This window comes from Brachypodium distachyon, chromosome 3, assembly GCF_000005505.3.
Source record: "Brachypodium distachyon strain Bd21 chromosome 3, Brachypodium_distachyon_v3.0, whole genome shotgun sequence".
Taxonomy (NCBI): domain Eukaryota; kingdom Viridiplantae; phylum Streptophyta; class Magnoliopsida; order Poales; family Poaceae; genus Brachypodium; species Brachypodium distachyon.
The window spans coordinates 28,103,208-28,130,449 of record NC_016133.3 but is presented as its reverse complement, the minus strand read 5'-3'; the positions used below and the strand labels follow the sequence as shown (position 1 = coordinate 28,130,449).

The 27,242-nt window shown below is 49.7% G+C and overlaps 3 protein-coding genes across 3 annotated transcripts; 1 reads left to right on the top strand and 2 right to left on the bottom strand.

Moving 5' to 3' along the window:
* The first annotated feature begins 1,615 nt into the window (after positions 1-1,615).
* LOC100838202 (expansin-A31) lies at positions 1,616-2,670 on the top strand. The gene has a single exon (XM_003573918.4). It carries the CDS (start codon positions 1,668-1,670, stop codon positions 2,433-2,435), a length of 768 nt encoding a protein of 255 aa, XP_003573966.1. The 5' UTR covers positions 1,616-1,667; the 3' UTR covers positions 2,436-2,670.
* Positions 2,671-20,443: 17,773 nt separating this feature from the next.
* Positions 20,444-21,408, bottom strand: LOC100837903 (probable E3 ubiquitin-protein ligase ATL44). The gene has a single exon (XM_003573917.4). It carries the CDS (start codon positions 21,228-21,230, stop codon positions 20,883-20,885), a length of 348 nt encoding a protein of 115 aa, XP_003573965.1. The 5' UTR covers positions 21,231-21,408; the 3' UTR covers positions 20,444-20,882.
* A 1,205-nt stretch (positions 21,409-22,613) lies between these two features.
* Positions 22,614-24,117, bottom strand: LOC100837591 (UPF0434 protein RPE_0408). The gene is made up of 3 exons (XM_003573916.3): positions 23,957-24,117; positions 23,779-23,833; positions 22,614-22,983 (listed from the first exon to the last, which is right to left on the bottom strand). Exons 1-3 carry the CDS (start codon positions 24,061-24,063, stop codon positions 22,879-22,881), a joined length of 267 nt encoding a protein of 88 aa, XP_003573964.1. The 5' UTR covers positions 24,064-24,117; the 3' UTR covers positions 22,614-22,878.
* Between the last annotated feature and the right edge of the window lie 3,125 nt (positions 24,118-27,242).

Genomic DNA, 27,242 nt, shown 5'->3' with positions numbered 1-27,242 from the left:
AAGTCCTTATTTCTAATTCTTTGTTTAATGTCTATGATATGTAGTGTTCAATTCCAATTTGCCATCTTCCTTGCTGACCGATGAAAGCTTTGATTGAATATGTCGTCCGAGCCTGCTGAGTGCTGTGTCCTGACAGCCTGACACCTTTTTCAAGTACAGCAACAGAAAAAAGTACAAACTGCTGTTGATTGTAGTGCACTAGTACTGAATCGGTGTCATGAGCAGTACAGATGTTCGGTCCTGTTCGGTGAGATCGGGGCACCGAACCGAATTAGTGGGTGACCGAAAGCCTCGGTTAGCATGTGTTCCAGTAACCGATCGGTGCTTATTTCCTGAAAACCGAAATTTTCTAAACACCGAAGCACCGAACCGATCGGTTCGGTGAAACCGAATGCCCAACCCTACCGGCCAATACCAGTGCGTGTGATGTTCTGGCCTCGGCCAATACCATGGTGCTTATGGTGTTTGGTGTCGCAGTATCGCAACTGCTGATTTGGCAAATTGCCATCCACCGCTTTGGGACGGCTTTGCCAAGGTGGTGGTGTTGCATGGTGGTGGTGGTGATGGTGACAATAGTTCAAGTACATTTTGGTCTATGGTTCACATGTTTTTTTTTGTTCTACCGGTTTTTCTCCATGACAACATGACAATGAAGCGACATTTTGATAGCTTGCCTTGTAAGGGAGGTGTCCCGAGCCACATTGAATTGACGTACGTTCTCACTTATTGAAACAGGTGGCTCTTACAGTTTTTGTAGGTTTGTTGTTCCGCGGGCTGACAACGTCAAAGAACTTTGATGTGTTTGTTTTTACCACAACAATCTTGGTTTGTTCATATTTGTTTTGGTTCTTTTGATGAGGAACTTCACCGTTGGTCGTCTATGGTGAAATCCAAGTCGCCAAATTGATTTCGGGATGATGGGTAATGACCGTGACATTCGTAAAGTGAATTTGCTTAGCGGTGTGTTTTGGGGTTTTGTTATCATAGCCATATATAACATGGGTGTTGGGTAATCTTTGGTTTCTGCTTGATTTATTGCTAATTAATCAGTTATCTATTTACAACTTAACTATATATAATAGAGTGACGCGGTTCAAAAACAATTCTAGCATTATGTTCTATGCAGGGGGCATCCTCCTTCCAGAGAATTCTATCCAACCAACATTGTACTAGAAATCATTGCTAGATGATCAATCATCTACTAAGATATAGAGCATACTTATCATGCAAGCCGTACTCTAAGCCAGAATCATTTGCAGCACCGGTGGATTGGATTGACTTGAGCCCCAATTAATCTGAAAAGCATAAACTAATCACCGATCTATGTATGGAAGGAATGTGTTAGGTGCCAAAGAATTGAATTTATGCGCGTCCTGACTTTGCAATTTGCATGCATGCAACCATCGATCATTCCAATTAACGCGCAAGTCAAATGCCTTAGGTACCTAACTGCATGTGCCTGGAGTTGGCAGTACCGAATACTGATTACGTCTTATCTTTTTTTTTTCTAGAATGTAGATTACGTCTTATCTGACATGGGATCATTGACGGAACGTCGTGTGGTTCCGCTCCCTATTTAAGCATTACTGCAATCTAGGAACGAATCATCCATCACACAAAGAACAGAAAATCCACAAGTACTCTTGTCGTCCTAAGTTGTCATCCACATGGGCACGAGCATGGCAAAGTGGCTGGCTCTCCGCGCTTCGGTTCTGGCAGCGTTGGCCGCGGTGTGCGCGGCGGATTGGTCGCCGGCGACCGCGACGTTCTACGGCGAGCCCGACGGTTCCGGGACGATGGGCGGCGCGTGCGGGTACGGCAACCTGTACGACCAGGGTTACGGCATCAACAACGCGGCGCTGAGCACGGTGCTGTTCAACGACGGAGCGTCGTGTGGGCAGTGCTTCATGATCATGTGCGACGCCAGCAAGACCGGGTGGTGCAAGCCCGGCTACGGCACCATCACCGTGTCGGCAACCAACCTGTGCCCGCCCAACTGGGCGCTCCCCAACGACAACGGCGGGTGGTGCAACCCGCCGCGGCAGCACTTTGACATGTCGCAGCCTGCCTGGGAGACCATTGGCATCTACCGCGCCGGCATCGTGCCCGTGCTCTACCAGCGCGTCAAGTGCTGGCGCACGGGCGGGGTCAGGTTCACCATCGCCGGGTTCAACTACTTCGAGCTCGTGCTCATCACCAACGTCGGCGGCAGCGGCTCCGTGGCCAGCATGTCCATCAAGGGGAGCAACACTGGGTGGATCCAGATGTCAAGGAACTGGGGTGCCAATTGGCAGTGTCTCGCGGGGCTTGCCGGGCAGGCGCTCAGCTTTAGCGTGACCACCACCGGCGGGCAGAACCTGGTCTTCGACAACGTCGCGCCGGCCTGGTGGCAGTTCGGCCAGACCTTCGGCACATACAAGCAGTTCGACTACTGACACATGCATGCATGGATCATGTGTATAGACCGAGTGCACTATATATGTTTTGTTCTTGCGTTTCCATCACATAATCATATACCACATGTATGTTTCTGTACAAAAGCACACAATTTATTAGTGCGTTACATTGGCATTTATACCATTAATTGGATGTCCTGGAGCTCGGCATATGTCTCACTTAACAAGGGACTTTTCCGAATTAGCAACATTGAATCAAGCCATCTTTCGGCCACTCCCAATGTTAGTCTCTTATCACGTTATTTTAGACATTTTGCTGACATGGCACACTCTTAATAATGAAACTGTCTCTTATGTTAGCCACCGTCTCTTCACGCAAACCAACATAAAGTCATTAATTCTCTCTCACAAAGCTATTAAATAACTGCTACTTAAGATACCACCTTAATTAAGAGACAATGTATTAGGGTATAGGTTCTTAGCATTTATTGCGAGCTAAAAGACATCACCTAAGAGACTGCTAGCGCAGAGCCACCAGAAGTTTACATAAATTCATGCCTCGCTATTTGTGCCCCACATATATCATCAGATTTTCACCACGATCCATGCTCTTATATATTCACCCGACCTCAGCGCCCTCATTTGTTTCTTCTTTTTCCTCCTATAGTCACACTCCTAAAGGCCCACAAACGGGTTATGGGGGTGACGATGCCAAAAATCTCACCCAGCCCGCCCCCCTAAACCAAAAAACAAGCCTGTGTGACCCCTCAATTCGTCCTGACCACATGCCGCACCCTACTCACAGGAGGGTTAGTCGGGGTGCAGGATGAAGCTGAAAAGAAGCGTGGACCACCCCTGTCGGCGAGACAAAACACATTTGGGGGACCAATGTTTGAGGGTGCGGCTGGGTGCCGGCTCCACTCCAAACGAATTGATTGCGCCAGCACCTCCCCATATGGCCATGTGCCGAACATCATATGGGAGGGACGAGTGGAGATGCTCTTAGCTTAAGTTTTGGATTGAAAACAACCCATTTGAAGCATGTAGCAAAATCACATTCGTGTATCTACATGTAGCGAATCATGTAGACACAAACCACAGGCTCGCAAAACATACGATTAAAGGAGAATAACAAAACAACCGACAAAACATAACAAAACGATATCGACCGCCGCATCATCTCCGTCGTCGGCGACCTCATCCTCTTCCCGCATCGTGCTCGAGACCGACAATCGTATCTTCTGGGTCAAGATCTGCTCCTCCATTGTGGCAGCATGATCTATTCCGCCGTCCCTGTGGCCGAGCCAGCTTCGACACCCGTTGCGGCCGTGTGACCTAGCTCCACAGTCACTGCCGCGGCACGTCGTTCACCACCGCCCTCCACTCCCCAGGATGAATGAGGGCTGAGGCCCAAAAGGGAAAGGGGAGATATGGAGGCCTTTAGAGTTTAGGTGTGGAGTGTGGGCCGGTCGGGGTTGGCCCAAGAGGAGGGGGCCGGGCACTAGATGTCTACGGGAGTCGGGAGTTCCCGGTAACTTCCTGCTGCTCCCAGCCTACGGGAGAACAACGGTGGCGTGGGGCCGCGTGGCTCTGCTGCTTACCGGCCGGTGGCACAGCAATGTCCAGAGGACGTGGTGTCGGCCAGAATGGAATTGAACGGCGAGACGACGGGGAAGCTCACTACGCGCCCTTCTCCACAGTCGCGGCCACCGCGTGCCCTTCACCGCCGACGCCGCTGCGGCCGCCGCCCTTCGCCGCCGCCCCTGCAGCACCCCGACAGCCAGTTCTGCCAATCGGAGATCCTCCGCGTGAACTCCGGCCACCGTCCGCCCCCCCGTACGGCGCCACCGCCTCGTCGCCGGCCCTCTGTACAGCTGCAGCAGCGAGAGAATGAATCCGCATCGGGAGAGGCCAGGCAGAGCGAAGAGATCGGGAGAAAGCAGAGCCAAGACCGCCCCACGATCTCTCCGTCCTAAATCGGGTGTGCGCCGCACGCGAAGAGTGGAAGACAAGGCTGCGCACGTCTGCCCATTAGATCAGCCATTGAATTAATTCAGGTGTCCAGGTTGTGCCACAGGCCCCAGCAAGACTTGCCGATAAGCCATGGGCCCATGGCTCAATTGGTTGATCGACTTTTTTTCTACCTTCGTCTACTTGCTGGCCCAAGGTCGTACTGGGCTGGGTCGTATAGGATTATTTTCCTTCTTTTCCGTTTCCAGGAACACCAAGATAGAACACGTGTCCAATTCAATCTCCCGCTGTGTACATAATAAATCTAACACATCACGAACAACAAAAACCATACGAATAAATCCATGGATGATGCCTAGGCGGCGGCCGGAACCCTAATTGCGATCCACGCATACATGTATAGCGGGGCACCACCCTCAGGTGCCAGGACGGTTGCCCGCTCCAAGGGCCCTGACCGATCTAACTGTCCTCTCCTCGCCATTGATCCTGCTTCTGCCGCCTGGACTCTTGAGGCGTGCGCCGACTGCTGTGGAGGAATTAGTCGCTAATATGCACGTCATTGGCAGCGCTGAGTTCCGTCCGGCTCTTCCCGGTGGCGTTGTGGCACAGTCGTCGAAAGCATCCACCGATGTTCCTTCTCCGCCTCCACAACCCACGGCGAGTGCTCCTCCCTTTGCTTTGTGAAGTTTTGATCTCTTTTTCAGATTGATTACTTGATCGGGGATCCGTTGGTTGGGACACTGACGTTCATTACCGCCGGTTGCACAGTTTCAGAGCGTGCCATCATCATCGACAGGAAATCCAGTCGCCAAGATGACCGGCCATGGCGATCGTGCCCCACGTCCGACACCAGAGACGCGTGCCGGCACTGTCTCGAGCCCACAGGCCCCTGCCGCACAAGCGAGGAATCACGGTGGTGCCGCTGCAAGACACCCAAACGGGCGCATCCCGCCTCATCACAACAGGAAGGGCGAACACGATGGGGGAAGCGGGAGGAGGATGGTTGGTGGCATCAGCATTGGCAATGGCAATGGAGGTGCTGTCTGGCATGGGCAGGAGCAGTACCGCGGAGGCTTTGACAGGCATCACCGCGGCAGCAGGGGTCACCAGGGTGGGCATCGGCATCCTGGTCCTCCGTTCCTTGTGCCGCCGCCAATGCCGGTCTTCGCTCCGCCACCTACGCAGATATTCTCCCCGCAGCTGTTCTACGGATGTTACTATGGACCGATTATTGGCTATGCACAGCCACAGACTGGTACGTGATCCATGTGTTCAAGCAATTGCTTGCATGACTAGGTGGTGATTGAGTCATCGAATAGCAATAATTTGCTTGATTATTTGCTGTTTTTGGCAGAATTTGTGCCTCCTTGGTACGTTGTACCCCCACCACAAGATGCCCTTCACTTTGTGCCATATCCAACACTTCTCCCGGTGCACCCGATGTTTCCGCGTATGGAGCAGCAGCAAGCAGCGCAACCACTTGTCGTCGAGGAACCCAAACCCGCGCAGCCAAGTGCAGAAAAGCTTGAAGAAAAGATACGCCGTCAAGTTGAATTTTATTTTAGGTTGCTCTCTAGTTCCTTTAGATTTGGAGCGAATATATGTTCTTATTTCTTGTCGTGGTGGTGTTACGGCAGATGCCATAGGATGACTTAACTTGCTGCCGATGAACGATGATGGATCCGGAGGAGGGAGGACGTGAACAAGAACACGCACAAAACACGCAAGAACGCCCAGATCTACCTAGGTTCGGAGCCTTTTTGTCGAGGTAAGATTCCTACTCCTGCTTTGCTGTATTAGCCGAGATAGAGAAACTCTACAATGGTGCTCCTTGAGCTGTATTCTTGGAGAAGAAGAAGAAGAAGGGAATGAAAACCCTAGAACTGCTAACCTCTTTTTACCGCGGGGGGTAGAGGTCTATTTATAAGCGCCACATGGTACACTGTCATGTGGTTCAAGTCCGACGTCGCTATCTACGGGCCCTGCCGGGCACGCGGCGTTGCTCCCTCTAGGCAGTACTCTGGGGGACAAGACAACTTTACTCTTACTGTCTGCCGGCACCAGGTACAGCTATCCTCTGCCGGCTTCGTCAGGGAATCTCCTTTCGGTGCTTCCAGAGCGTGGTCACCTGACACCGTGGTGCAGGCGCTGACCGCTTTTCCGGGGTGATGATGGCTTTGCTTTACTCCGCACCGTTTGGTTAGGATAACACCGTTGAGAGATCCCGGCTCCTGCCGAGGTTCCCGTAGTCATCTTGATCCTGCAAGCTTTACAAAATATAACAGTCGTGCCGGCATACACTGGGTATGTCGGTTTAGCCGACTTAGTGTTAGTCACACTCGGAGATGCCGGCATGTTTATCTAACCCGGCCTAGCCTCCGTTTTCTCGGCTAGAACTGTCTCTGTTAACTCGGCTAGAGTTGTGTCGACGTGACCCTACTCGGGGTCATCCCCCCGACACTAGTCCTCGAAGCTGGTGCGGTCCAGCATAGAAAGATGTCGGGTTGCGACAGCTTCCCACAACAGACCACCAACAGTTTACTCGGGTTTAGCCGAGAAAGATGCCGGGGTAATTCCCGGTTCAGCTAGCCGAGACCAATTTAATCCGGGACTCCGGGTTGAGATATTTGCTCAGCTTCTAGCCGGGATCCTTCTCTCTTTATGACTGATGACCGAAAGCTCCCATTTGCCGATATAACAGCTACCAACGGGAGGATAAGGCTTCAGTTACTGCCGTTGCGCCTTTTGATGCGAACATGCCGTCGCGTCGGACAGTAACGCCGATATAGCTTTTAAAGATAACCTCGGTTCCCACGCGAACAGTTATCCGCCGGATATTGCGGGATTCTCGGCGGCACGCCACACAGCAACCGAACGCACGCCTTGATGAACATAACTGCCCGAATCATGCGCGATCCTCCCGTTAGCCACTAAGCATATATCACGGGAAACGTGCATCCCATAACTGTGCTTCGGGTATAAGAGGAGGAGGAGGGCGTGGGCGAAAAAACCCTTCACACTCCTCGCTCTCCCCGCCTCTTCGTTCTCCTCGCGCACTTATCCCCTCTGCTCCATACGCACTTCGCCGCCGCTGCTCCGAGCAACTCCGCCACCGCGGTAACTCGCCTCTGAGCTTGCCGCCGCTAGCCTGTTCCCAAGCCTCCGGTTCTCCACCACCTCCGCTAGCTAGCCCAGGCCTCGCGCAAGCGCTTCCTCTTCCGAAGCTCCAAGCCCTAGATCTGTTTCCCCAACAATGGCGTCCTCTTCTCGCGCTCCGGCCGCCGGCTCTGCTGCTCAAGCGGAGGAGAAGACCAGCTCCGAGCGAGCCACGTGGGATGGCTCCGAGGTCACCTCGGCGGATCTCAAGTGGCTTCACAACTCCCGATGAATCCCGAAGGGGGTTCAGTCCCGGCTTCCCGGCGACGAGGTCGTTCCCGCTCCTGAGGAAGGTGAACACGTCGTCTTCCTCTCTCATTTTGAACGCGGTTTCGCTCTTCCGGCTGGCGACTTCTTCTGTTCCTTTCTTGATTTCTTCGGTCTCCAACCTCACCATCTCCCGGCAAATGCTATTCTTACTCTCTCGGCATTTGCCACATGCTGCGAGGGCTATCTCGGCCTCTGGCCATCCATTGTCCTGTGGTCTCGGTACTTTATGTTCCCGCCACAGGTTATCCCGGACAAGGAGAATCTCGGCGCACCAAAGATGATGACCCAGTGCGGGGCTGCCACCATCGTTCCTCGCGTAATTCCGTGTTCCCTAAAATCCAATGTCTTGAGTCATGCACAAAATGGCACAAGACCTATTTCTATGTCAAGAACGCCACCCCCACCGACTATATTAATCTTCCGGGATTCGAGATTGGGCCCCCTGAGGAGAAAAGGAATTGGTCTGTCGACTTGAAAGACAACCTCCTGCAGGCTGACGAGATTCACGCCCAGATCCTTGAGCTCAAGAAGAATGGGATGTCGACCGACGACCTCCTGGCCACCTTCATATACCGGCGCCTGTGCCCGCTCCAGCGCCAAGTTCATAAGATGTGCCACTATGGCGGCCAGTTTGATCCGGACAGGATCTCGACCATCAAGCTCTCCCATGCGGAGGTTTGGCGCCGGTTAAGGCGATCGCCAAGACCAGCATGTCGAAAGAATGGTCATGGGGTATGCCGGCATACGCCCGGAATCGTCGTGCTCCCAAGGTAAGTTTCATCTTTCTGTCGCTTCATGTTTGTATCCGTCATATATGTATATCGGCATCTGCCTAATGCATTCTTATCCCGGTTCAATCTGATTCCCTTGCGTAGAGTTTTACCCTTCAGCGTCAAGAGGACTGGGACTCCCCCGACAAGCGCTTTGCGCCTCCGCACAAGACGGCCGACGATGAGGACCCCGACTCGGAGGACTTCATGCCAATCCCATATGCCGCTCCTCGCCGCACCGAGTGTAAGAATCTCCGACATTCTTCCGTGATTTCTCAACATCTATCAGTGAGGTGATTTTGTTCATTCTTTCCCGGATGCAGCCGACTCGGGCGAGCCTGCGGCGGAGGCGCTGATTCGGCAGAAAAACACCGTTAAGAAGAAGCGCACCGCCGAGATGGAGCTTCCGCAGAACGTAAAGCGGAAGAGGGCAGCGGCTCGTGGCCCCAAGCCCAAACCCTTGGTCGTCGGGTAAGGCCTAGCTCACCTCGACTGCTTACGTCCGCCTTCTTCTTTTGTTGTCAAGTAAGTAGCTAAACTTTTTCTTCTGCAGGGAAGCTTTGGATGCAACCCAGTCTCGGTCGTGCATTGCGTCCGAGATTCCGGCATCTCAACCTTCCCGCACCGAGGCCTCTGACCCGGCTGTGCGCGGGACTGAGACCGTCGCGGATTCGACATCCCCGGCCCAGGATGTTGATCCAAGTGCCGACGCCACCGTCGTCGGCCAATCCGAGACCCCTGCTGCCAGGGTTTCGGCGGGTGAAGCTGCTGCCGAGCCAGCGCCTTCCTCGGTCGCAGCGGAAACCACCTCGGAGGCACCGGGTTCCGAGACACCGCAAGAACCTGCTGCGGGTCCCCAGGTCCCCCAAGGCCCGGAACCGACTCCAACTCCTATCCGGATTCCAACTCCGCCGCCATCTCCAACGCAACCGGAGCCGACTCCAACTCCTACCCGGATTCCAACTCTGCCGTCATCTGCCAAGCGGCCGGAGAAGACCGTCCAGGCTACCGCTGCCTGTGCCGCTAAGGCTAAGGCTAAAGGCCCTGCTGTCACAGCAGGGCCGAATGCTCCAGGGTCGGCTGCCCCGCGTTGCTCAGACTGACAACAGGAAATCTCGCTCCAGACGAGCAGCGGACAGAGCTGGGGGTCGCTCGGTCAGTTTGTCACGGACTGGAACCAAGCAGATCACTACGAAGTGACCTCCAGCACCGTGCATGCGGCATGGTAAAACCCTTTGGTGGGGCAACCCCCGGCAGCGACTCCGGAGTCAGTGGCGGCCCGGATGTACCAAGCCCGGATGACCCTGTTTGAAGCCGACCGAGCCACCAAGGTATGCAAAATTCCTTAAAAGTTTCTAACTCCCAATCTAAGTATAGTACCTATACTCCTAGTCCCCGAGGTTTAGGGCGAGTAAAAATTAGTCGGCCTGAAGCTTAGCTCGTAGAACTTCAAACCCTTATTTCCCTGAGATTTCGGTCGAGTTTTTAATAGTCGGCCTGAAGCTTAGAAACTTCAAACACTTATTCCCCGAGATTCCGGTCGAGTTTTGAATAGTCGGCCTGAAGCTTAGAAACTTCAAACACTTATTCCCCGAGATTCAGGTCGAGTTTAGAATAGTCGGCCTGAAGCTTAGAAACTTCAAACACTTATTCCCCGAGATTCATTACCAGTTGCCTGTTTTAGTAAACTTGGTTGTACTTCTTCATTTGGCAGCTCTGCATGAATAAACGCACCGCAGCCTTCAAAGGGCTGTTGGGTATGTACAAGAAGTTGGAGGCATTGCACGAGGCCTTGAAGGCGGAGCACGAGAGCCGAAGTAAGTATATTCTGCCAATATACAATCTCTGTCTGAGTATGCATAACGGATATAAGTTAACATATGTTCTTGTCCTCAGCCAGAGATAACGCCCAAGTGGAGGAGCTGTTGAAGCGCGTCTCCGAGCTACAAGGTAAAGATCTACCCGCAATCCGAGTTTCGTTCACATTGAATGTCGGCTTTTGTAATATCCGTTCTGACTGAATAGATGAGAAGACTCGGCTAACCGAGCAACATCAGAAGGAGATCTCTCAGCTGCAGGCCGAGATCGTTGTGCAAGCAGAGGCGCATAAGACCGAGGTGAACCAACTCACCTCAGCCCTCTCTGCTCGAGAGGATGAGAAAACCCGTCTAGAAGACGAGGTCAAGAAGTGCAAGGAGGTCGCTGCCGCATTCGAGACTCGTGTGACAGTCGCCGAGCTGGAGGATGCCGATAAGGCGGGCCTGATCGACGCTCTCCAGCGTGACATCATCAAAATCGACTCCATGCTAACAAGTAAGCTTAGCCTCTCCATTTAGTTACCTGGTGAGCATTGCTTGCACTGTCATTCCGAGACTAATTAACTGTTCTCTGCTCCTGCCAGAATATTTTCCCTTATCCGTCGAGCATGCCCAAGCGACCATGATAAAAGCTCGCAAGAAAAGGGATCCGGCAGTGGCGGCAGGGGAACCATTAGAATGGGACTTGGAGGACTACCTGGTGAGCATTGCTTGCCGGGTAAAACCTCTCAAGTCCTTCGGCATCGACATGGTGGATGCCTGCCTCCAGCTTTTCAAAGTTTTGTGGCCCGGGGAGGAGGTGCCTGTGGAGATCCCGGACTTGTCCAGGCGGCTGGCCGAAGGCCCGTCCCGGCTGGATGAGTGGCGGGAGTCTACTGCACGCGTCGGAGCCGACGAGGCTTTGTCATTCATACTCTCTTGGTACGATGGCATTAACCTCGATGTGCTCCAGACTATGCACGCCGACTCCCGTTATCTCTCGGACCCGGAGTTGATGGCTGAGTGCCGAGAAAGGGCTTACTCCTTCATACAATATGCCGATGTGCATAAGTTTGTAGAAGGCCCCCTCTTTGACGCCGATGCCGAGATGACGGATGGGGAGGAAGAAGCAGTAGACGAGGAAAACGCTGTGGAGTCGGCCTCCCCCCCAGCCGAGTCCCAACACCAACAACCCGGCTGCCTTGTCATATGGAGCTTGAAAGAAACTGTAAAATAGTTAGATCCCCGGAATGTCGGGTGCAAATGTAACCAACATACTCTTGTTTGTTAAGTACTAAATTCTCATTTTAATCAAGTCGTTTGTTTTATCGTATTCCCGACCGAGTCCCCGAGTGTCTTTTTCCTCTTAGTGAAATGCTACAACTTCGGTTCTTTTGTCTGCCTTGTCGGCGTTCGACGTATGAATTGCAAAGTCATAAAACCACCCTTTTGGAAAAAGATAACTCGGAGAACTTGCCCGGCAATAGAAGAATTAATACAAAATGCCGAGCTGAAATGAAACATATCTCGGATCGCCTCTTTGCTTATTTCCTTAGTCGTTTTTCGTGTGCACGATTATCTTATACCCATTTCTAGCTTGCCATGAAGCTGGATTGCGGACAACAGCGAAGTCATAGAGGGGTGTTGTCAAGACCGACATAGTACTAGATCAACGTAAGATTACACAACCAAGCCATGCCGACATACAAAAAATAATTGCAGCAAATCATACAGAAGTCCCCGAGTTTCTTTTAAGAACTCGGCGGATAATTTCATTGTCTTAATTGAAATATTCGATATAAGGAAAAAATGATGCAGATACTCATCTTTCAAGTATAGAACGGACGGAGCAAAGCTACATTCCATGCCCTCTTGGTCTCCTCGCCCGACCGGTCTATCCTGTTCGCCTTGGGGTCCTGAGCTTCTATAAGATAGTAGGAATCGTTGTGGAGCATTTTGCTCACGATGAAGGGTCCTTCCAATGGAGGTGACAATTTGTGCGTGCCGGTTGTGCGTTGCACAAGCCGGAGGACAAGATCTCCTTCCCGGAATACTCGCGGGCTGACCTTTCGGCTGTGATAACGCCTTAGGTTTTGTTGATAGATGGCCGACCGAGATAGAGCCAATTCTTGTGCTTCTTTGAGCAGGTCGACATCGTTTTCTTGGGCCTCTTTTACCTCGGCCTCCGTGTACATGGTTACTCGTGGAGAGTCATGTTCAATGTCGGCTGGTAAGACAGCTTTTGCCCCGTATACGAGGAAGAATGGCGTGTATCCTCCAGAGCGATTAGGAGTTGTCCGGAGACTCCATAACACAGCCGGGAGTTCGTCCAACCAGCATCCCAGAGTGCGCTCCAATGGTTCGATTAGCCGGGGTTTTATGCTGGCCAAGACCATACCATTTGCTCTTTCCACTTGCCCATTGGACTGAGGATGCGCTACAGAGGCAACATCTAGTCGGATTTTCTTCTCGGCACAGAAACGTGCGAAAGGCCCCTCTGCAAAGTTGTCCCATTATCCGTTATAATACTGTGCGGGAATCCATATCTTAAGATGATATCTTTCAAAAATGACACCGCCGTTTTGCCGTCACAATTCTTTATCGGCTTGACTTCAATCCACTTAGTGAACTTGTCGACCATGACCAGGATATGCGTCATGCCTCCTCGCGCTCGCTTAAATGGCCCTACCATGTCCAAACACCAGACGGCAAATAGCCAAGTGATTGGGATGGTTTTAAGCTCGGATGCCGGCATATGGATCTTGCTAGCATATCTCTGGCATCCATTGCACTTGCTGACTATATCTTCCACTTCCTGTAGTGCACTCGGCCAATAGAAACCATGCCAGAAAGCTTTGCCTAACAACGTTCTTGAAGATGCGTGATGACCACATTCTCCCTGATGGATATCCCGGAGTATCTCCTGCCCTTCTTCTGGCTCAACGCATCATTGTAGGATGTTAGTGACACTCCTCTTGTAAAGCTCACCATTGATGATGGCGTACGCCTTTGCTCTTCATCGGATCTACCTTGCCGACACTTCCTCTTCCGGCAGACTCCCGTCTTTGAGGTAAGTCATTATCGGCTGAGCCCATGCCGGCACGGGACGAATAGTGAAGATTGGCTCACCCGGCTCGTCTACCCCCATTGGCTCAACCGCCATTGCTTCCACCGAGTTCAGGCTCTCAGTCCCTGGGTTACCGGAACCGTTACCACCGTCAATGTTCATAGGCGTAGCGGCCTCAGAACTTGCCGGAATGAATATGGACTCCGATTCTGGCAATGGCTTGATAGACGGCTTGCGTAGATGCTCCAGTGCTACTCCAGCCGGAATGGCCTGTCTTGTCGAACCGAGTTTCGACAGTGTGTCGGCCGCTTCGTTTTCCGCCCGAAGTATGTGGTGGAACTCGCACCCTTCGAAATGGCCATTGATATTATGAACATGAAACCGGTAAACGCCATGTTGGCATCCAATGCATCCCAGTTGTCGGAAGCTTGCTGGACGACTAGATCGGAATCACCAAAGCATTGAATCCGGCGAACTCCTATCTCCTTTTCCATGTTCGGTCCATGCACTAGCGCTTCATACTCGGCGACATTGTTGGACGCTGCAAAGTGAATCTGCAGTACATATTTGAGCTGGTCACGCTTAGGCGAGGTTAGAACTATGCCGGCACCCAACCCGCTTTTCATCTTGGAGCCGTCAAAGTGCATCTTCCAATAATATGTCTCCGGGGGTGGCGGCTCATACTCCATCTCGGCCCAATCCACCAGAAAATCTGCCAAAACTTGAGACTTCACGGCATCTCGTCTATCGTATTGTAGCGTATAGGGTGCTAGTTCAACTGCCCATTTTGCTACCCGGCCGCTTGCCTCTTTGTTACTCTTGATTTCCGAGACAGGCGTCTCACAGACAACTCGGATCTGATGTGCATCAAAGTAATGCTTCAACTTCTTTGCCGACATATAAAAACCGTAAGTCATCTTCTGATAATGGGGGTAGTTCTGATTGGACAATGATAGCACCTCGCTCAAATAATATACCAGCCTTTGCACCGACTTGTCCTCCTCAACTCTCTCCACCACTATGACGGCACTGACAACCCGGTTGGTCACCGCGATGTATAACAACATCGGCTCTTTCTCCATTGGAGAGGCCAATATCGGCGACGTGGCAATCATTTTCTTCAGCTCCTGGAAAGCTAGGTCTGCCTGTGGCGTCCACACAAATTTGTCAGTCTTCTTTATCAGCTGGTATAAGGGCATAGCCTTTTCGCCCAGCCGACTAAGGAAGCGACTTAGCGATGCTAGGCATCTTGTGAATTTTTGCACATCTTTAAGGCACTTTGGCAATTTCATTTTTTCTATGGCAGCGATTTTTCCACGATTTGTTTTGATGCCCCGGCTTGATACTAGAAAACCGAGCAACTTTTCTGCCGGCACACCAAATGTGCACTTAGCCGGGTTCAGTTTCATTCGAAACCTTCTCAGATTCGCAAATGTTTCCCGGATATCGTCTAGGAGCGAAGCGCTTTCCTTGGTTTTTATGACGACATCGTCGACATATACTTGCACATTCTTGCCGAGTTGATCGTGCAAGCATTTCTGCATGCATCTTTGATAGGTAGCCCCTGCATTTCGCAAGCTGAACGGCATAGTACAATAGCAATAAGCCCCGAACGGGGTGATAAACGATGTCTTTATTTGATCATTAGGGTTCAGTGGTATCTGATGAAAACTAGAGTACGCATCCACAAAAGACAACAACTCACACCCGGCAGTAGAATCAACCACTTGATCGATCCAAGGTAACGGGAAAGGATCTTTAGGACACGCCTTGTTGAGGCTGGTGTAGTCGATACACATGCGCCACACCTTGGCGGCAGTTAGGTCGTCTTTCTTCTTCTCGACCATGACCGGGTTTGCCAGCCAGTCGGGATGTAGCACCTCCATGATGAAGCCGGCAGCTAGAAGCTGGGATATCTCCTCCAAGATGACTTTCCTTCTGTCGTCAGCGAAGCGTCGAAGAGGCTGCTTCACCGGTCTCGCGTCTGGTCTGACATGTAATGAGTGCTCAGCTAGCTCCTTCGGCACACCCGGCAGGTCTTGATTTGACCATGCGAAGATGTCCCAATGCTCACGGAGGAAGCTGGTGAGCTCGCCTTCCTATTTCTCACTCAGGCCAGGTCCAATGATGACGGTGCGGTCCGGGAACTCACTGTCAATCTGAATCTTCTTTGTCTCTTTGGCCGCTTGGAAAGCCACACTTCCATGAGGATTCGTCATAGCCGGCAGGCCAGTTTGTGCCGCCTGAGCCATCGCCACAGCCTCCTGCAGCTTCTTCTTCTCGCTAGCAATGACCAATGACTCAGCCAGAGCCGATCCTGCCGCAGCGCATTCGATTGAACACTTGTAGTTACCCGTGATTGTTATGGTTCCATTTGGTCCCGGCATCTTCATTTTAAGATAACCGATATGAGTAGTAGCCATGAACTTAGCAAGTGCCGGCCTGCCGAGAAATGCGTGGTACGGACTGTTGAGATCCACCACCTCGAACAATAAATTCTCAGTCTGACAGTTCTCACGGGTGCCGAATAAGACATCGACTCGGATCTTGCCGACAGGGGCACAAGACACTCCCGGCACGATACCGTGAAAAGTGGTCCGGCTTGGCTCAAGCATGTTGTCGGTAATGCCAAGTTTCAGCATTGTGTCCCGATAAGTTGCTGACAAAGGCTTCCTCGAAGTCGATCCAGCAGTTGATGCTGCCTTCCGGCAAATTGTTCAGCCAAATTCTTGCCGGTCCGATAAGCATCTGGGGTACGTAACGCACTGCCCATCTGCGGTTGCCACCTGCCACACTTACCGCCATGACATAGTCTTCCAGCCAGTCTTCCGGCTTAGTGCTGCCGTCATAGGTTCTCGTACCCCTGGGCAGCTGGAAACCCGGAGTAGGTCTTTCCCTCATGATTCGGCTCGCAAAGCAACATGGTCCCGAAGGGCCTTGCTCTTCCAGGAGCTCAGACAGGTATATTCGGTCAAGGCGATGCCGGGCATTCAGGGGTGACACCTGCCTGTTGCCGACTCTGCCTCCGAGTGGGCCGAGGTTATCGCGTTCCCGCCTGATATAACCCTCGTCGGCCAAGGCCGAGTATCCGTCATCGTAACGGTCATGTCGGTGATCGTCACCTTGATAGATCGGGTTTTGCCCGACACCCTGCTGTCTCGCAGCAGTATTGGGTGATGGACCCCTAACTCGGTATCCTTGATCATGCGAGTAGCACTCCTGCTGATCTCGGCGATTTCCGCCGGGACGCAGACCACTCTGACTGTCATCGACCCTCCTGCCTATCTGTCTCTCGGCGAAAGCTGGATCACAACGTTCAAGGTGTTTACCCCGGCCTGAGTTGACACTCTTGTCCCGTTTGCCACCAGGCGAGGATGCTTGTTTATCAACCCGGCCTCCAGCGTCTGCAGCCGAGTGAATGACCTGCGATGCACTGGCTTTGCCGTGCATTCTCATGTATGCCTCGTTCTGCTCGTTAGCCGCTTGGAGCAGCTCTTTCACGCACAGTTGCTGCTCACGAAGTGCCTCTCCCGTGAGATTCGGCAACTCCTCAGCTGCAGCCTCGGCAGCCCGAAGGTTTTTTACAGGGTTATTGTATTCCGGCTTCAGTGCCGAGGCGAAACTTGCTGACACAACTAGCACAACTCTGCCATCTCTTGTCATCTCGGCATTCAAATTCTTGACATGGTTACGCACCTCCCCAACTCTGCTAGGGTTAGTAAACGTAGTAGAATTAAGACCATGAGCTTTGTTATACTCACGAAGCGAAATCTCCAACTGCTGCCTGGCGTTGGCGACGTCGACGGCCTCCTTCAGCAGCTTCTGCCTCTCCAGCTCCAACTCCGCCTACAGCTGAGCCGGGTTAACGTGGGACGCAACCGGCGTAGTCAGCCGCTCGATGGAGGCCTGGATTTGAGTCGGCTTCGGCGGCAAGGCCGACGTGCCAGCCTGAGCAGCGATGTTCTCCAGCTTCTCCAAGGGAAGCTTTGCCGTTCTTCCGAACCTGGTTTGGGCCACGCCGCCTCCTGCGGCGTCCTTCCCCGTGTCGGCGCCGTGTGCAGTCACCATGACCTCCACACGGTCAGCGGGGCAGTCGGCGTGCCGGTCACGAACCGCGCGGACGGCAGGTGGATCGTCGGCCATCACCACCTGCTCTGGGTACCTGCAAGGACGGTCAATGGCGACGTAGACCTCGTGCATGCCGAAATTGATGAAGCGGCCGGCACAAGGGAGCGGTGTGCCGTTGAAGCAGCCCGCGTTGTTGTCGATGAAGCCCAGAGAGCCGAATCTCTGGACTAAACCGAAGACCACACGCTCTCCGGTGACAAGGAAGCTTCCCGTCCGGATGAAAACTCCAGCCCGCGCCGCTGCTGGCCCCACGGTGGGCTCCAACTGTCGTGGTGGTGTCATAGCAGATGCCATAGGATGGCTTAACTTGGGGACGATGGTGGATCCGGAGGAGGGAGGACGTGAACAAGAACACGCACAAAACACGCAAGAACACCCAGATCTACCCAGGTTCGGAGCCCTCTTGTCGAGGTAAGACTCTTACTCCTGCCTTGCTGTATTAGCCGAGATAGAGAAGCTCTACAATGGTGCCCCTTTAGCTGTATTCTTGGGGAAGAAGAAGAAGAAGAAGGGAATGAAAACCCTCGAACTGCTAAGCCTCTTCTTACCGCGTGGGGTAGGGGTCTATTTATAGGCGCCACATGGTACACTGCCATGTGGGCCAAGTCCGACGTCGCTATCTACGGGCCCCGCCGGACACGCGGCGTTGCTCCCTCTAGGCAGTACTATGGGGGACAAGACAACTTTACTCTTACTGTCTGCCGACAGCAGGTACAGCTATCCTGTGCCGGCTTCGTCAGGGAATCTCCTTTCGGTGCTTCCAGCGCGTGGTCACCTGACACCGTGGTGGAGGCGCTGACCGCTTTTCCGGAGTGATGATGGTTTTGCTTTACTCCGCACCGTTTGGTCAGGATAAGACCGTTGAGGGATCCCAGCTCCTGCCGAGGTTCCCGTAGTCATCTTGATCCTGCAAGCTTTACGAAATATAACAGTCGTGCCGGCATACACTGGGTATGCCGGTTTAGCCGACTTAGCGTTAGTCACACTCAGAGATGCCGGCATGTTTATCTAAGCCGGCCTAGCCTCCGTTTTCTCGGCTAGAATTATCTCTGTTAACTCGGCTAGAGTTGTGTCGACGTGACCCTACGGGGTCATCCCCCTGACATTTCTAGTTTTGGTTCCTACTTGTTTATCAGATTATTAACATTGTGCCCTTTCTTATGGTAGTGAGGGTAGCTTATGCACGGATCTACACTTGAAAGAGCAGATGGATGAGCAAGGCTGGGTTCCTTTGACAGAAATTGCGAGCTTTAACATAGTAATTTCCAAATGCTATAATTGTCATCTGAAGCATTCCTCCGTGGCTCAGTGCATATCCTTCTTTTGCTGCCTTTTAAGCATGTTGTTGCCCGAAAACTGAAAAGAGATCATATAAGTCATGAGTAATTTCATTTGGAACTTTTGTTTGTGTTTATTTAGATTTACCTGCTTTATATTTTTTGCAGGTAAAAGGTCTAACTTCAGATTTCGACTTGATTCTTCAATCACTCACCTCATTGACTGAAGTTGAAGTTCAGGTAACCATTTATATAGCACTTCTTTCAATTTTTTGTTGCTTGGAATATTCAGTTATAGTATTATAAGTCAGTAAACTTGTTATCTTTTGTTTCTTCGTTTAACTCCAAATCGATTGGTCTGTAAATTTGTGGAAGGAACATAAATGAGTCGTAATCCTAGTTCACATTTTCTGTTTTATTCCCGTCAGATTTGGCTTTTCAGAACACCATTTTAACAAGGGTTAATTGGATCTATCCCACTCTCTATTCGACCGGTTGGAGATATGGCATTACAAAAACTTGACTTGGAGAAATGCCAATCTAATTTTCTTATACCTCTATCAATCATATTCTGTCCACTTAAGACCAATATGTGTTCATAAAATACATGTATTTCATCATGTACAACAGTATTTACCATAATACCCCTATTTACAAGTTCGAGTCTTTCAGGTGCCATAAAGGTTCAAAAAAATTCAAATTTGGCCCAAAATTCAATCTTCTCAGAAAAAATCTATAAAAAATACAGAAAATAAAAAACATTAATATAAGTCCACCGTTGGGGACGGGATATGAGAAACGCTTGGGAAATAAGGAAATTTAACTATTTGACTTGGGATCGGAAAAAAATTGTTCGTATAGAGCTATATCTATACGTATTTAGGCAGTATATGTGCTGGTATGGGACAAAATGGCATGAATAAAGGTACAAAAAAGTTAGACTGGCATTTTTCTAAGTCAAATTTTTGTAATGACATATCTCCAACAGGTGAAATAGAGAGTGGCATAAATCCAATTAACCTTTTTAACAAAAAATCAAATGGAAGTGTGGGAGAGAAATTGTTCGATTCCATCATACTATTTATTTTGTTGTTGGAATGGAACCTATATGGTCATACTAATCTTATTTTGAGTCATCTCAAACAAAATAGGACAAAAAATGACGATCTTTTGTCGTCAGTGTTTGTCAGTTATTATCATGCATCCAAGGACCTAAATAATCGTCTTGGGTGTGCATTTAAGTTTTGCACGATAATTTATTCACGCAGTTTCTCAATTTTTATTGACAAGATTAATGCTAATATATATATGCTTGTACAATGCCGGTACAGGGTGGAAGAATCAGAAGGCGCGTGGGAACCAGCCAATGGTGATGTATTAAGTGCGCGTGCAGATGTGACAGGCAGAGGTGAACAGCGATGTCAGCTTGCCATTTGGTGAGCTATCATTTCTTTTTCTTTTTCCGAAACAAAGTGGGGGCCTTGGGTTGCGTTGTCTTCTGAGTTCTGACACGAACACAAAGTAGTAGTTCAAGGCTTGGAGATATGAAGTGGAATTACTGTGTAAATTTACGGCACCCGGATGAAGAAACGTGCAAGCGAATCATCAGATGGAGAAGAAAAAAACAGAGTCCCGCATTTTCTGAAGGAGAGCATATATAGCTAGCAGTAACAGGCTTGCATTCTTCCCCACCAGTCCTCTTTCCTCATTATTGGGCGACAAACATCATTCCTAAATTATTAATGAGCTAAACTAATAGTAGTACGTACACAAGAAGTAGTGGTTAGGTACTGTTTGGCCCCAACTTTCTATCTACTCCTCTTTTAGAACAGTAACCGATACTAGGAGCTGTTTAGCAGTGAAGCAATTGCCAGATGAGCAGTCTTCGCAGAGGAAGAAGTAGAACTGGGGGAAACATCAAAGTGCAGAAGCGAATTATGAGGGCGCGGTGCAATGCGTGCAGAGGGAAGCCGGGCAGGCAAATGCCAGGTTCCTCTGTATATGAGTCGATCGTATCCTACTTACACGATCGACCGGTTTGACTAAGAATCCTACAAGCCGGCGACGAAGAGGGAAGAGAACCAGATGACGAGATCGTCACTGAGCTGCATGTGGTCATCATCGACATCCGCCACCGCGGCTGCCACGCCGCCGACGTGCAGGCGGCAGAGCGGGCACGTGGTCCGGCGGCCGCAGAGCGCCAGCCAGCGGTCGACGCAGTCCCGGTGGAACGCGTGGCCGCACGGCAGCCTCCGTATCTCCTCCCCGTCGCGGAACCTCGAGATGCACACGCAGCAGCCCGACGACTGGTACACGTACTGCTCCTCCGCCGCCGCCTTCCCGGAGCCGGAGAGAGCCGCCGAGAGGAGCGCCACCACGTGCCCCATCATCATCACCATGTCTAAGTCCAACTAATTCTCCAAAATTTGCATGTGCGAGTGCGACGAAGAGTAATTTGCAATGGGGGAATTGATGGACCGGCATCCATCCGAGGCTGGATTGCGATGTCTTTATATATAAGGCGAGAGCAGCTGCTCCAGCTTGTGATCATATATACGGGATGATAAGCTGAATGGGAAGGTGCACCTAAAACTCCAGCGCCTGATCCCTTTCCGTGGATACAAAGCTTCTGCGACGCGAAAGGTCGGCCTAATAAGCTCACTTATTATTAATTAGCGCCCGGATTGATCCATCATTCGTACATTTCTGGCCTGACAGGAAGGAGGTTTCATTTCAGGTACACAAAGATCAGTCTCAAACTGTGCAAGGGGCCCTGCACGATCAGATACCCGCAGCGGCCTTTCCCGTCCGTCCGATCGAGAACCACCAACCAGTCCATCCAACGAAATACAGGGCAGCGTACTCGTACCTTTTTAACATGCAGAAGACGACGCGCGTACGTCGAAAGAGGGGGAACTTTTCTACGTATTAGCCTTGTATACAAGCCTCGTCAACTACCAGGAATATATATATGTGGTGGAGAGAACTTTAACAGTTTAGTTAGGGGCTGCATCTGCGCCTGCATGGCCGGCTGAAGCCACGAAGTGTCGGCTGAGCTTGCTTCATCAGCACAAAAGCAGGTCAGCTTTTCCCATGGCTAAGCAAGCAACTTCGCTAACCCGCAATGGATTAACCGGAGAAAATGAGTGACAGAGTGAGTGATCAGTGGTTAGGTACACTGACCGGAGCTGTTCTACCTCCAGAATGTAGGTGAGCCATCCCGTCACTGCTCATCCTAGCTCTGCCCGTAACGCGTCACATCGATCGATCCGGTCTGCATGGATTTTATTTTATTTCCGTCATACAATCTGACCTCTTTTGATGCAATCTGATCAATTTTTAGCACTAGATACTCGATATAGCAAGCTGAGATGCCGATGCATATAGTAGTAAGATGTTGAGTTCCAGTCAACTGGAGATGAATTCCGGCAAGCGCCATGCAACGGTTGTTGCATGTGCATCGCAGCATCAGTCACTGCATGTATGTACGTACATACCATGTTCCTTACCAAACGAACACTCGAATAGACGTAAGATTTGCTTTCTGGCACCAACTTTTCTTCGGCGGGTACTCCTGCTTTCCCTGATTTTTTGGCTTTGCCATGTACGGTTTTCCTGTTCATCTTTATCTTTGCTATAATATATCCAAGGCTGGTTCGAGGATATCATCCCAACTTTCTTTCGGCCGAGAAAGGAAACATCACACAGGTGCAATAATTGATTGTCTCAAATTTAGTCCAAGTGACTCCTGCCTAACAAGGCAGATTCAGAACATATTGGGATTCCAGGGTCCTAATGATTTTGTCTGCAAGGCTCAATGTACAGATACACCATGAAAACAAGATGAGGCAAAACCAATTTTTGGCCAACAGCAATCGTGTAACAAGTTTATTCCATTTGCACGGAATAGTTAGTACCCAGGTACACATCAACCTGACAATGATTTACTACAGCAAGAAACAGTTGGATCATAGCACAAACTCTTTTCATTCTTGGTTATTTCTTTGTAACATGGGATGGTTTTGTCGGCTGCTACCATACTCAAATTTAATGAGAAGAATCCCTAGGACTGGATTCATGTCCTGATTTCTCCTGGTGGTCCTCGAGCAACTTCCCATCTTTCGGAAGGAGAGAAGGAATTCCATCTACTATCTGGAGTTAACATCAGAATAAAATAAGAGCTAACGGCTAAGCAAAATGGGAGCTGTTCACAAGGAGTGATGCAAGTATCCTGCATGAGAAATTGATGAATTTCGACAAGAAATAATAAATTGAGATCCTAAATGGGTTAATTTTTAATCTGATAGTCCAGAAAAACCGTGTCTGACATATTTATCCTAAAAACCAAAGTTAACATAATTTCCGCTTTGCACAACACCAGAATCAGTTGATTGTGAGCCACTTGTGCGCAATTTTATTCTTTTAACCTCCACCCATCCTCTCTAGCTTGTTCAAGACTCCCAGACATAACACAGTGCACGCCTTAATGCCCGTATGATAACAACCAGTACTTAACATGATCCTCACAGTATTTCATTATGTGCTCCTTCTAAAACTTCCACAACGAACTATGCAAGCTCTGGTCCATCCCTTTTAGTTTGTGCTATGTTTGCAGAAATGTTACCATGTGCACATGTCAGTTCCTAAATTAATTCACTTCATCTTAAACAATCAAATCCCCAATAGCCACAAGAGCGCCCCGCAAGAGTAGTTAATAATCACTAGCTACATCCTATAGTGACCCTCTACTATGAGTTCACATTACTGTTGAACAATTATACCAAGAAATCGCCCTGTCTATTTGTACTTGAATTGTTTTCTCGGCTCCGGCAATACAACAAACAGGTAACCAGCAAGCATGGACGGGGCAACTATAACCCTGAAGGCCTGGACAACCCAGGTACAGTTCAGAGCGCCGAGGAAGCGGGAAGAGACGTGCAGACTCACCGGGAAAGATATGCCGACGGCGTCGCTGACCAGAGAGCCGCTGGCCTCGCAGTACCTGGCGGGGGCAAAAGAAAAGCATGCACATGCAGAAGTAAGCAGGTAGTAGGACGGGATCGAGGGCGGTGCTATGGAAAGAGGAGAGGCCATTTCCCTTGGCCAGATTTTGCTTTCCCTCTACCTGAGAGGCTTCTTGGTCAGGGGGCAGACGAGCATGTCGGCGAGCGCCTGCGATATTCCGCCGCCGCCGCCGCCGTGACGCAGCAGCAACGCCGCCGTCCGCCTCATCGTTGAGTAAAAAGACTGGGTCGTACGTATCAGGCCGATCGGATCTTTGGAAGTCAAATTTGGGCCATCCGCAACTCGGCCCATCTATGGAAAGTCGTGTGTTGATGGGGTTGGCAGGAAAATGGGCATTCCAACTATTCCAATGCAGGCCTAGTTCGTTTAGAGGATTTTCACTGCATATGCATTCGTTTTGTATTCTAAAAAACAAAAGGCATCCGTTTTGTCCTCTAAAACAAGCATTCGTTTTGAGAAAACAAGAAAAGTAATTTTTTGAAGGAAATGAACTTAATTTCAACTCTTTTTTCATAGAAACGAGGACAATTCCTTAGGATGGCAAATGTCACCCTGTCACAATCGAATGTTTTTTATTTTTCTATGTTTTATTTTCCTCCGAATCGAATAAGCATGTACCATGTGATTTTATCAAAGGAAAAATGTACCAGGTGATGATTGTATCCTTTGTCCCCCTCAAAAAATATCCTCTCAGGAAACAACTTACCATGTGTATGTTGTTATTCTTCAAAAGAATTTTATCATAAGATGTGTCACCTGCAACTTTGTCATCATGTTCACAACCTATTTTAATTATCTCATATTCATATCTGAATTTGTCTTTTACAAAAATAGTGGCATGATAAACACCTACTATTATGTATATGTGGAAAAAAGTATTGAGAAACATCACAATTTGTATGAATGACTATTGTGTTTGGGAGTACCAAGACCACTTGGCACTTCCTCAATCTTATGTATACACTAGATCATGATCTGACATGAATATATAGAGACATTAAGTGAAAGTTAAATTATATAAAGTAAAACGGATCGACACCGGATCATACGTACTCACACTCACACCGCGGGAAGAAAGGCCAAAAATCACATTGCGAGATTGTGTTGTGCATGTTGTGCAACTCCTGCCGGCTGGCCGGTCCCGAGGTTGCACACCAAGATCGTAGTCGAACACACACAATCATGAAGTACAGTAAAATAGATGAACACCAAGAAGTAGAGAGGAACATGAGCTTTTTATTAATTCTGACCTCAACAGTACGTACAAGGGGTAGCCTCCTCTCATTTATATAGGCCCAATAGATAGGGAATAAGAGCCCACAACTAACGTTAAGTGGAGGAACGGGTCTACGGGAGATGGAGGGGGGCGCACGTATCAATGGCCCTCCCCCCATCGACCGGTTCCTCAACACTCCCCCTTGGGCACTTATTCGTATGCCATATGCCTCAAAAACTCCGAAAAAACCTAGTGGGAAAAACACATGGAGAAAGAGCGCATATGATACGTTGCTATATTGCACAGATTGCCTCGTTAAAAACCTCATGCGAGAAACACAAGAAAACTCGCTGAGGGAAAAAGAGTACAACCGACTCAATCTCCAAGATGAGTACTTGATGGCCATGATCAAGATTTAATGATGAGTATGTGAAGTATCTCCCCCTGAACCTTGCATCTCCTTAAGTCTCAACATACCGATTCCACGCACACACCTTTCAAAAGTGGATGCCGGTAATGACTTGGTGAACAAATCAGCAAGATTTTCACACGACTTAGTATGCAAGACCTTTACCTCGTTCATCTTTCGCAACTCATGTGCATAGAAAAACTTAGGATTTATATGCTTGGTGAGATTACTCTTCACATAACCCATTTGTACTTGTGCAACACAAGCTGCATTATCTTCATAGATAATGGTGGCGGTTTGGACGGTGTTCAGCCCACAGGTCTGCTGAATGTGGCGAACCATCCATCGAAGCCATACACACTCACATGATGCTTCATATAGTGCTATGATTTCCGAGTGGTTCGTCGAAGTCGATACAAGACTTTGCTTTGACGATTTCCATGAAACAGCAGTTCCACCACATAGAAAAACATATCCAGTCTGAGACTTGGATGTATGCGGGTCCGACAAATACCCAGCATCGGCGGCCAAGATCTTTGGTCCCTTGCAGGTACCGAAAGACATCCTTAACACCTTTCATATGTCTTTTGGTAGGTTCAGAGCTGTACCTAGCCTGCAAATTGACGGCGAACGCAATGTCTGGCCGTGTACAATTCGCGAGGTACATGAGTGCTCCAATAGCACTCAGGTAAGGAAATTCTGAACCCAGAACTTCCTCCCCCTCTTCTTTCGGTCTGAAAGGGTTCTTGTCTTGCTGTAATGACCGCCCAATCATGGGAGTCTTTGAAGGATATGCCTTGTCAAATCCAAATCTTTCCAACACCTTCTGAGTGTAGGTAGACTGGTGCACTAGAATCCCATCATGGGAATGTTCCAGTTGCAAACCTAAACAAAACTTGGTTTTACCTAAGTCCTTCATCTCAAATTCCGACTTCAAGTAGGAACTTGCTTCCTCAATATCCTCAGGTGTACTGATGATATTCAAATCATCTATGTATACCGAGATTATACAGAATCCATCTTGGGATCGCCGTATAAATACACATGGGCAATCTTCATTGCTCATGTAGCCCTTTTCATGTAAAAAATCACTCAGGCGATTATACCACATTCTACCCGACTGTTTAAGTCCGTACAGTGACTTCCTGAGTTGAACACTGTATAGACCTCTGTTTGCTCTGTCTTGGTTCAGAACCGGAAGACCATCAGGTATCCTCATATAAATATCCGAATCCAAGTTACCATACAGGTAAGCAGTAACAACATCCATCAATTTCATTTTTAAATCCATATTGACAGCCATTGAGATTAAATATCTAAAGGTAATTTCATCCATGACCAGGGAGTAGGTTTCCTCATAATCGACCCCAGGTCGTTGAGTAAACCCCTGAGCAACTAACCTTGCTTTGTACCGTACTACCTCATTTTTTTCATTTCTCTTGCGGACAAATAACAGCTTATAGACGACATGGCGTATGTGGGGAGGGGTTCGACACACAGGTCCAAAAACCTCTCTTTTGTGCAGAGATAATAACTCGGTAGCTATTGCCTTCTGCCAATCTTTCCAATCCGACCTCTTCTTACAATCAGCGAGCGAGTTAGGCTCGGGGTCAAGATTGATGATTGCGGCAATTTTCTTAGCAAAGTTTATGTCGACATTAGCATTCGCTCGGTTTATTGATTCTCCCGTGTTAACATAATCTATGGCCATTTCGTCATGGGGCGCATCATGCACATCCTCTGTCTCCACAGGATTTCCCA